The sequence below is a fragment of the Triticum dicoccoides genome, chromosome 4A, assembly GCF_002162155.2.
Source record: "Triticum dicoccoides isolate Atlit2015 ecotype Zavitan chromosome 4A, WEW_v2.0, whole genome shotgun sequence".
In the NCBI taxonomy this organism is placed as follows: Eukaryota; Viridiplantae; Streptophyta; class Magnoliopsida; order Poales; family Poaceae; genus Triticum; species Triticum dicoccoides.
In genome coordinates, this window is record NC_041386.1 from 100,956,304 (window position 1) to 100,967,465 (window position 11,162).

At 46.0% G+C, this 11,162-nt stretch overlaps 1 protein-coding gene across 1 annotated transcript; it reads left to right on the plus strand.

The window, feature by feature from the left end:
• The first annotated feature begins 3,269 nt into the window (after positions 1-3,269).
• LOC119285228 (LRR receptor-like serine/threonine-protein kinase FEI 1) lies at positions 3,270-9,123 on the plus strand. The gene is made up of 14 exons (XM_037564464.1): positions 3,270-3,589; positions 4,059-4,263; positions 4,355-4,490; positions 4,704-4,775; positions 4,875-4,946; positions 5,160-5,231; positions 5,450-5,521; positions 5,615-5,686; positions 5,820-5,917; positions 6,152-6,307; positions 6,389-6,721; positions 8,024-8,269; positions 8,386-8,519; positions 8,618-9,123. Exons 2-14 carry the CDS (start codon positions 4,170-4,172, stop codon positions 8,828-8,830), a joined length of 1,770 nt encoding a protein of 589 aa, XP_037420361.1. The 5' UTR covers positions 3,270-3,589; positions 4,059-4,169; the 3' UTR covers positions 8,831-9,123.
• The last annotated feature ends 2,039 nt before the right edge of the window (positions 9,124-11,162 follow it).

Consider the following 11,162-nt stretch of genomic DNA (forward strand, 5'->3'; position numbering starts at 1 on the left):
CATGCAAAAGAGTATATGAGCAGCGGAAAGTAAAGCATGCAACTTGCAAGAATGTAAAGGGAATGGTTTGGAGGATTCAAATGCAATTGGAGACACAGATGTTTTTGTCGTGGTTCCGATAGGTGGTGCTATCGTGCATCCACGTTGATGGAGACTTCAACCCACGGAGGGTAACGGTTGCGCGAGTCCACGGAGGGCTCCACCCACGAAGGGTCCATGAAGAAGCAACCTTGTCTATTCCATCATGGCCGTCGCCCACGAAGGACTTGCCTCACTAGCGGTAGATCTTCACGAAGTAGGCGATCTCATTGCCCTTACAAACTCCTTGGTTCAACTCCACAATCTTGTCAGAGGCTCCCAAGTGACACCTAGCCAATCTAGGAGACACCACTCTCCAAGAAGTAACAAATGGTGTGTTGATGATGAACTCCTTGCTCTTGTGTTTCAAATGATAGTCTCCCCAACACTCAACTCTCTCTCACGGGATTTGGATTTGGTGGAAAGAAGATTTGAGTGGAAAGCAACTTGGGGAAGGCTAGAGATCAAGATTCATATGGTTGGAATGGAATATCTTGATCTCAACACAAGTGTAGGTGGTTCTCTCTCAGAAAATGTGTATTGGAAGTGTAGGTATGTTCTGATGGCTCTCTCCACGAATGAAGAGTGGGTGAAGGGGTATATATACCCTCCACACAGAATCTAACCGTTACACACAATTTGCCAAACTTGATGGGACCGAATGGTTAAACTCGGTCGGACCGATTCAGCAAACCTAGTGACCGTGAGGATTTTCGGTGGGACTGAGATGCAACTCGGTAGGACCGATATGGTTAGGGTTAGGGCATAACGTAATCTCGGTGTGACCGATTACACAAACTCGATGGGACCGATTTTGGTAACAAGCTAACCATTGTTGAGGAAATCGTTAACTGGTAGCTGCTCGATTGGCTGACGAGTAGGGGATTAATAGGCTAATCGGCAAGTTAATCGGCCATTTAATCAATTAATCGGACGGTTTATCGGTTTATCCGTTACTCGGTGACCCTACGAGTAGGGATTAATCGGCAAGTTAACTGGTTAATCGGACGAATTCTTGAACAGGGAAGCTAACCAGAGAGTTGGTCAGGTAAACTCGGTGGGACCGATTCGTTCATCTCGGTGAGACCGAAATGTTACAAAAGGAAAACAGAGAGTTTACATTGCAATCTCAGTGGGACCGATCGCTCATCTCGGTAAGACCGAAACGTTACGAAGGGAAACAAAGAGATTACAATCCCATCTCGGTGAGACCGAGATCCCTATCGGTGAAACCGAATTGCTAGGGTTTGTGGCAGTGGCTATGACATTTGAAACTCGGTGGCGCCGGATAGAAAGAATCGGTGGGGCCGAGTTTGACTTTTGGTTTAGGTCATATGTGGATGTGGGAAGGTAGTTGAGGGTTTTGGAGCATATCACTAAGCACTTTGAGCAAGCAAGCCATTAAGCAACACCTCATCCCTCTTTGATAGTATTGGCTTTTCCTATAGACTCAATGTGATCTTGGATCACTAAAATATAAAATGTAGAGTCTTGATCTTGAAGCTTGAGCCAAACTTTTTGTCCTTAGAATTTTGAGGGATCCACTTTCCTCATCCATGCCATGCCATTCATTGAGATTTTTCTGAAATATTAATCTTGGAATAATGTTAGCTCAATGAGCTATATGTTGTTAGGAATTACCAAAACCACCCGGGGATAGTTGCACTTTCAATCGAGAAAAAAAGACTCTAGGGTAGCCAGTTAACACGACCGGCGGACGAACCCTAGGTACGGGCGACGTGTCCCCCGATGGCGATCATGGAGATTGACCGCCCCGGGGGTGGTGTAGTGCTATGCGGCGGCGGCGGCTGGGTTTGGATCGGGGTTAGACTGATACCATGTAGATGGAGAGGGGGAATTGATGGAATCATTGATGTATTATTGAGCCTCGAGGGCGAGTATATATTGAGTACAAGATTTGGATGGCAAGACACCTCCTAGAGATAATATGAAAACAATTCCTATCTAATCTTGAACAATCTCTAAATACCACATATATCTCTAACACATATGAGCCCTCTTCGTGCAAAAAAAGAGAGGAAAAGGTCCAAAACAAACCTTGAACTTGTATAAGAAAGCTAAATCGAAGCCTCAACTCCGAATCCCTGAAATCAGCACACCGAATTCATTGATCCCGGCCTATTTTAAACCCTGAGAGTATTCCCAAACAGGGATTGCTGATGTGGCAAATTAAAGCCGGGATTGTTGATTGCGGTTGAGGGAGATTTTTTTTTCAGGGCAAATTACCGTCCTTTCGCACCCACTAGTCGCAATGGGTCGGCCCATTAGTGTTCGCTCCAGTTAAAAATGTAAGAAAATGAAAAGCGTGCTGCAGGGATCGAAAACGAGCGCTACAGATCGTAGGATGAAAGCCACTACTCCCTCCGGTCATTTTTACTCTGCATATTAGATTTGCGTCAAGTCAAACTTTGCAAAGTTTGATCAAACTTATATTAAAAAATATCAACATCTACTCCCTCCGTCCCATAATATAAGAACTTTTTTGATACTAGTGTAGTGTCAAAAACGTTCTTATATTATGTGACGGAGGGAGTACAATATATGAAAAAAGATAGACACACACTATGAAAAAAGATAGACACACACACACATCTAAAATATCGACATCTCAAGGTTCAAAATAGTCCGAGATCAATGAATTCGGTGTGTTGATTTCAGGGATTGGGAGTTCAGGATCCGATTTATCTTTCGTCTACAAGTTTAAGGTTTGTTTTGATTTTTTTTAAAGCCCTCTCCGCAGCAAAGAATCCGTCGCTTTTCTCGTCCAAGTGAAGAGAGATGTCGTTGTCACTTTGCGTGCCATAATACAAGCCCATTTTCTGGGGTATAAGTACAAACACCTTTAACCCAATGATAGCTGCTAAACAGCAATACGGACAACGAACTTGCTCTAAGCACTATTTTATCTAACAAAAAGATAAAATAAATAAATCTAATCAGACAAATTCCGTATAGTATCATGCAAGGCAATCTGGTAAGTGGTAACTGAGCGATTAGCCGTTCGTCCCGTTCCGTCCCGTGTGCCGCCGTCGCTGACGCCGTGCGCGGACAAAACCGCACTCTCTCACGCTCACTGCTACGACTACTCGCTCCAGCTCCAGTCCCACTCCCGCACCCACCGCCACGGCGCCACGCCACACCACCGGCTGCCTAATCTCCTCGGACCCATTTACCCTCCCCCCTCACTCTGCCCAGTGCTCAGTGCTCTCAGCTCTGCTCACCACCACCACCACAGTGACCACACCACACCACACCCAGCGCCGCTTCTCCCCACTCCCTAGCTCACATCCTCCATCTCCCCCACCGCTAATCGTCGGTACCTCTGTTCCCCGAGCTCCTCTTCCTCCTCGAGCCCTGAGCCCCTGACCCACCAATCCCAACCCAACGTGGCTCTACCGCCGGCCGCCGCGCCGTAGCAGCCTAGCGTCGCCGCCGCCCTCCTCGCCGCAAGATCGCGCTCCTGCTCTCTCCGCCCCGCTGAGGGTTTGAGGTATGGGCTCATTCCCATCCAGTGATGCTCTTAGCTAAACCCCACCCAGCTCCAGGATTTCCGCTCCGGGCGTGCCGCTCACGCCATCTAGATCCGCTCCCGGTTCCCGATTTGAGAAACCAGCCTGCCTAATTCTTCCGCCCTGTAGATTTATTTTCTTGGATTTGGGGAATCTCGAAGTCAGATGCTTGAAGGCAGCTAGTTCAGTTGGCCTGAAAGGATTGTTTTTTTGCATAAAAAGACCGAAAATGTTGCTTCAGTTAGTTCCCATACCATCTCGAAAAAAAAGTTAGCTCCCATATCATGGCCGCCAATTTCGTGCGAAAGCCCCGGATACCGTTATCTCGAAAAGTACTGCATTTGATCTGCTATTTTTTCTCCGCCGTTCAAGCCTTAAGATTTTTCCCTGAGCGCGTCTTTAATTTGTTACTATATGATTGTTGATTTGTTTTGCTTTTCACCATTGCAGGGTTGGTTGGTTGGGTTCTCCCCGATTGTAAAGATGCATACCGTATATCCTCATTCATGACCTCTGGAACATGCTCTAGTCACCCTTGTATGCTCCACCAGGTGGTGACAAATGGGCTTTTTTCTCAGAAAACAGCCCAGTTTCCTCTTTATTCTGATCATCCTGCACTGGGGGGCTCGTGCAGCAAGAGCGCTAAGTTCAGATGGTATGTGATGATGGTTGTGGCTGCTCACGGGCCATTTGATTTGTTTTTTCTGCTTATCCAATACTGATCTTGCACCAACTGTTTCATACAGGTGAAGCACTTCTCGCCTTTAAGAAGGCAATCACAAATTCAGATGGGGTCTTTCTAAATTGGCACGAACAAGACGCGGATCCCTGCAACTGGAAGGGTGTTAAATGCGATCGTCACAGCAAGAGAGTGATCTATCTGTAAGAAACAGAAAACCACTCTGTATATTAACTTCCTTTTCGAAAAAAACTCTGTATATTAACTCTGTCATTTGCTCAACTTCTTAACCTATCCACTCACTGTTTTGCTTCAGTTATTTGGTGTTCATATTTTGGACACCATTTCCTAGTTTCTATTCATATTCAGTATTTTGAGTTGCATTGCCATAAGGTCACTCACTGCCTTCCATTTAGGATTCTCCCGTATCACAAGTTAGTCGGGCCCATACCACCAGAAGTTGGAAGGCTAAATCAGCTTCAGACTTTGTAAGTGTGTTCACCTTTTCTTTTTTGCATTTCTTAACTACTTCCCGCCTTGTATATCAAAAAACTTGGTCTCTGATAAAGGTGGTTTTATGTTATTAGATCACTACAGGAGAACAGTTTGTATGGTTCACTCCCTCCCGAGCTAGGAAATTGTACCAAGTTGCAACAACTGTAAGTTTTATAGTAATTCTGATTGGTACATATGTTTTTTTCTTCCATTGAATGAATGTTGGATGCTGCAACTGATAATTAATGATCATGAGGACAGCCATTTGGTCACAAGCTTCTTGTATGTGTGCCAGAGAACTTCTAGCATGCAATTTTTGCTTTTATTTCTTCTGTGAAACCAGGCTCTTATTTCGTCTGTTGTGAAATGACTTGCAGATATCTACAAGGAAATTATATAAGTGGATATATCCCTTTGGAATTTGGTGATCTGGTTGAGCTTGAGACATTGTGAGTCCTCTGTAGTTTTAGCTTATTTATTAAATTTGATTATTAATTTCGCATCAGATAAATACCTCATGCTAGACTAATGTCACTACATCTGCTATGGGTCATATAAGAAGGCTTGAACACAAATTATATGTATTGAAATGTAGATAAATTCACTTTCCCTGTTTAAGTAATTTAGATATTACTTCCTATTTCTGAAATATGTTTATTTTATCCAGGGACTTATCCAGCAATACGTTGAAGGGATCAATCCCGCATTCTCTTGATAACCTGACCAAACTTGCATCATTGTAAGTGCTTTTTTTTATGTCCATAAGCTGACCAAACCTGTTACGATAAGCTACATGCTACCAGCCAAATGATTATTTTCACATCCTATGCAGCAACGTATCCATGAACTTTCTGACAGGAGCAATACCATCAGATGGTTCACTTGCCAATTTTAATGAAACTTCGTGAGTTGTCTTCTCCTCTGTTATTTATATCTATTTAATTCAATCTGCATATTCAATCGAGTAAAAGCGTATATGCATTGTGCCATAAGCTACTCTTCCTTCTACCCATCTGAATGTTGACATGGTAATGCAGCTTTATTGGGAACCGTGATTTATGTGGTAGGCAGATTAATTCAGTGTGCAAAGATGCACTTCAATCACCATCAGATGGCTCCCAGCAGCCTTTGAAAGGTAACAGATATTTGAACATTAGTCTAACATTATTTGTTGTATGCGTCTAATATTTTTGGTTGACAAGGTCAAATGTGCATTTAATCATTGATGCCAATAATAGCTAATAGATCTTTTTATATTCCACTAGGAAACTCACTTATGGCAATTTTGCATTCTCAACAATGGGCCTATAGTATTTTCAGTTCACAATAATTTTGCATTCTTATGTGTTTTGATGTTTTATTATGGTAGATGACACAAATAAAAGGAGTTCCAGAGTTGTTATAAGTGCGGTCGCGACAGTGGGAGCTCTGCTATTAGTGGCTCTGATGTGTTTCTGGGGTTGTTTTCTGTACAAAAGTTTCGGGAAGAAAGATATCCATGGTTTCAGGGTGGAGCTATGTGGAGGTAACGATGCCATGAGTTATGCGAAGCCAGTACTTCACATGTCATAAAGAACTTTTGTTATAACCTTGCTTATCATTTCAGGCTCTTCTGTTGTGATGTTCCATGGGGACCTCCCTTACTCCACAAAAGATATCCTTAAGAAGTTAGAGACCATGGATGAGGAAAATATCATTGGAGCAGGTGGCTTTGGGACTGTGTACAAACTTGCAATGGATGATGGCAACGTTTTTGCATTGAAAAGGATAGTGAAAACAAATGAAGGGCGTGACAAATTCTTTGATAGAGAACTTGAGATATTGGGAAGTGTTAAGCACCGTAATTTGGTCAATCTCCGTGGCTATTGCAATTCCCCTTCATCGAAACTGTTGATATATGACTACCTTCCAGGTGGAAGCCTGGATGAAGTGCTACATGGTGAGTTCCATATTTTTCTTTTCGCCATACATCTTAATTCTGTTTTCATTGAACTCTTCCAATTATTCATAGTTGCAGTTGCAATATAAACTGATGTTAGCTTGCTTTCCTCAATGACCTTTAAGCATGTGTTAAGCCAACACTAAAATAGCCTATAGGATTAAGTTATTGGTGCCTGAAACTCAGCGTGACATCAAAACCTGGAAATCCTGAATTTAAGACATGTTTGGTGCCGCTATGCAAGGAAAAGAGTACAGATAAAAAAGTTGGTTTTGCCTGCGATCCAATTTTGAGGCCTAGAGGATCCTTAGAGTAGACCTTTACCTTCTCAATCAAACAAGACCCTACAAGAAAAAAAGTTCAGACAACTGTGTCCTTGGAGTAGATTTTGGTTATAGGCAAGGTCAAGTTTACATCATATCTTGGAGTAAAATAGGATTTGATCACACGTGCAATGTAAAGGATGAATAAAATATGCCACTTCCTCTGTATACAAATACGAGGCCTACAGTTTTTGTGTCATTATGTTGTGGACTAGCAGCAGGGAGCCCGAACAGAGGGAGATCAGAGGTCCTTTGATCAATAGTATCATGTTAGGAAATTTAAAATTGCAGGAGCCTAATTCATTGAGATTTAGGGGTCCATATTGTGTTAGGAAAGGTCAAGGGCTTGAGCATCCACTATACAAGGATGTCATGTTTGAGTCAAGTAAGAACAATGCATCTATCATCTCCAAGCTATTCTCTAATAGTAACCTATGTCTACCCAAACTCTTCAAGCCACAGCTTTTGGTTATCTTCAGCGCGGTAGTCATCATGTTGTGGATCAAGGTCCACTGGTCCACCACTTGTTTTAAAACGGCGTGCATGCAAATTCAGTAACATTTTCTCTCTTTTGTCCTTGTTTATCTCTCCTCTCTTCAAAATTTATGAGTAAGCACCCTCTCTCTCTCTCACGAGTCACGATGGATCAAGGTTCACAACACCTTGGTTTCAAATGGCATACATGCAAATATCATGGTTAAAGTACGCCTTATAATTTTTCAAAAAATAAGTACACATTATAAGAAAAAGAAACAGAGGAAGTATTTACTTGCAGGCATACTGAATAGTCTGTAGTTCATTTCTGTAGCTAAACAAGGATGGACAGCCTTAACTATGGTTCCATCTAAAATTTATGTTGAACCAAATTGACCTTGTACAAGTAACTTTTGCTCAGGTCGTCCATGAGCATTAGTCCATTTGAACAGGAATAACTTTTTAAAGCCCAGGCTAACGTTTCACATTTCATCGTTCTTGGCAGAAAAAACTGAGCAGTTGGAATGGGAGGCACGCATTAACATAATACTTGGAGCTGCAAAAGGCCTGGCTTACTTGCATCATGATTGCTCACCTCGAATAATACATCGTGATATTAAGTCGAGCAATATCTTACTGGACGGCAATTTTGAGGCACGTGTATCAGACTTCGGACTTGCAAAACTACTGGAGGATGAAGAATCTCATATTACTACAATAGTTGCAGGAACATTTGGATATCTTGCCCCAGGTATGTGAAAGTTGTTCCATTTCGTCAAATGATGAGAACGAAAATGCACACTTCATTTCGGAAAATGCATCGCTTTGTAATAATCTGAGCTAATATTCGCAATATGGAACATCCAGAGTATATGCAAAGTGGCAGGGCTACCGAAAAGACGGATGTCTACAGTTTTGGAGTTTTGGTACTCGAGATACTGAGCGGAAAGCGACCTACTGATGCGTCATTCATTGAGAAGGGGTTGAACATTGTTGGATGGGTACGACCTTTTTATTTCCTTTCTCTTCATGTGCACAACTCATGCATGTCACATCTTTTTATGTATTTACCACAAAGGGTTAACTTGCTATATGGCAGCTAAACTTCTTGGCTGGAGAGAGCAGAGAGCGGGAGATTGTGGATCCGGATTGCGACGGCGTGCAGATCGAGACCCTGGACGCCCTGCTCTCTCTCGCCAAGCAATGCGTGAGCTCTTTGCCGGAGGAGCGGCCGACGATGCATAGGGTGGTACAGATGCTGGAGTCGGATGTAATTACACCGTGCGGAAGTGATTTCTACGATTCAGAGTAGGGCTACGAAACCACGGCTGCTGGCTTCTACGATCGTGTGGTAGTGATTTCTACGGTCTGGATTGAGACGCACCACATTCTTCTGCCGCTGGTTTCCCTGTGGAGGCACATTCCATTTATTCTTTGCAGATTTTTGTAAATGCATGCATTACCGAGGGGTTGGGTGGGCTCCAACAGGCTGGTTCTACGGGGACAACATTTTTGCGATTTGTATGTATCTATATGCCACGCTACAGACTGTTATATGTTTGGTTTAATAAGAAGACTTGCCTGGAGATTGATGTGCTTGCATTATGCTTTTAGGTGTTCTTTTGTGTTCGTTTAGGTTTTGTGTCATGCTTAGGAAGATTAAGGTTCTCCCCGCATAGCCCCTCTCTTGGTGGGTGCACCTATCGTCATCAGAGGGTGTGTGGAGGTTGGATTCAGTCAGCTTTCGTCTTTGGTGGATTTGTTCGTCTGTTTTTAGGTTGAATCCTTCTGACATACGCTTTCTATCTGTCTATTACAACGTGATTTGCTTGAATCCAGTGATCACGGCAGCATGCCTTCAGCTTGCTTTAGTGTTTGTAATCATTTCTTGATGGTCTATGAACCTAAATGTCATTTTTACTTCTTGTGTTATTTGTACTGTTAGACATCGGGCCGCCCCAGACGTGTTCAAAAAAGGCAAAAATATATCAAATTTGGACAAAGTTCGGCGAAGTTCGGCATATATTATATAATAGTCGCAGATTTTTATTACATAATATATCTAATTAAAAAAGAAACTGACTGAACACGGAGTAGTCGCCGTCGTCGCCGCCATCGTCGGGCTTCTCCTCCTTGACGCGGCCGTCCTTGGTGGACCCCTGACCGGCGTCGCCAACGTGGACTGGTGGCGGCAATGCGTCGTTGTCATCGCTGTCCTCGATGACGATGACGCCTCCTTCGTCGCGGCCCCGGCGGCGCTGCACGAATCGCTGCAGGGCGGCGCACTGGCGCTCCCTCGCCATTTTCAGGGATTCCGCACGCGCCCATTCCAGGGCCGCGTCGTCGTCGAACTCGACGTCGCCGCCGTGCTCCGTCTTCACCGCGGGGAGGAGGCCCGGCTCCGTCTTCACCGGCGCGAGCCCCGACTCCGTCTTGGGCTTGACGAAGCGCGGAGGAGGAGCCGACGAGGAGGCGCGCCGGCCGCCCTCGTTGATGACGATGCCGGCGCTGCGAGTGCGCCGGCCGAGCGGCGGCGGGGCTCGGCCTTGACGCCGAGCGGCGCCGGAGAGCCGGAGGAGTGCGAAGAAGAGCGTGATGAGGAGGAAGAAGAGGAGGGGCCGAACCTCCTGGGCAACCATTGCCCGTCACGTCGGCGGTGAGCCGTGGCCGTGACGGCCGCCCTCGCCGGGGGGTACGCCAACGGCGGGTTGTTGCCGCCCTCGAGGTGCGTCAGCATGCCCTCGAGTGTGCGGCCGGGGACGCCCCACCACAGACGGCACAGTTAGACATCTTTGAAACAAAATGATTGTTTCAAACCAAACTTCTTTGAAACAACTTTAGTGAGAAAGGCACAGTTAGACATCGCGCAGGAACTCGCTAACAAGTTTAGAGCATCTCCAGCCGTTCGGCCCCCCAAGGGCACGAAAAAGTGGCGCTTGAGGGCGAGCCGGTGTTTTTTTCGACGTGGGGGCGAACACGTTTCCAGCCGTCGCCCCAGGTCGCCCTCAGACGCCCCCACAGTTCGTTCAAATTTTAACAAACACGGCCAAATTTGAACAAACATGGCAAATTTTGGCGAAATTTAGCCGTTTTTTACACGAATAAAAGGGACGAAAAAAAACCTAAACTACGGCCGATGCTTCTCCTTGACACGGCCGCTGCTCGACCCCTCGCCCCGGCGCGCTGCTTCACTCGAGCGGCGGGTCGTTGCCGCCCTCGACGTGTGCGAGGACACCGCTGAGCGTGCGGCCAGGGACGCCCCACCTCAGGCGGCGGCCCTTGCTGTTGTTGCGGCCGCGCGGCATGGGGCGCGTTGTTCGTGGAGACGAGCCGCTCCTCCTGCCGGCGTTCGAAGTACGCCGCCCACGCCGCGTGGTTGTCGGCGGCGTACTCCGGGAGCGCCCGCTCCGTGGCCGTCAGGGACGCCACGCACGCTTGATCTCGGCGTGGAAATAGGGCGTCTCGGGGACGGACAGAGGGGGGATAGCGACCCCGCCGGCGCTGAGCCTCCACCGCGACGGAAGGCGTACGTCGGGCGGAGCGGGGTATTTGGACTCGTGGAGGAGGTTTGCCTCCCACTCATTCAGCGAGAGGCGGCCGAAACCCTTGGCCGCCGCCGCGTCGCCGAGGTACCTCGCGCTTAT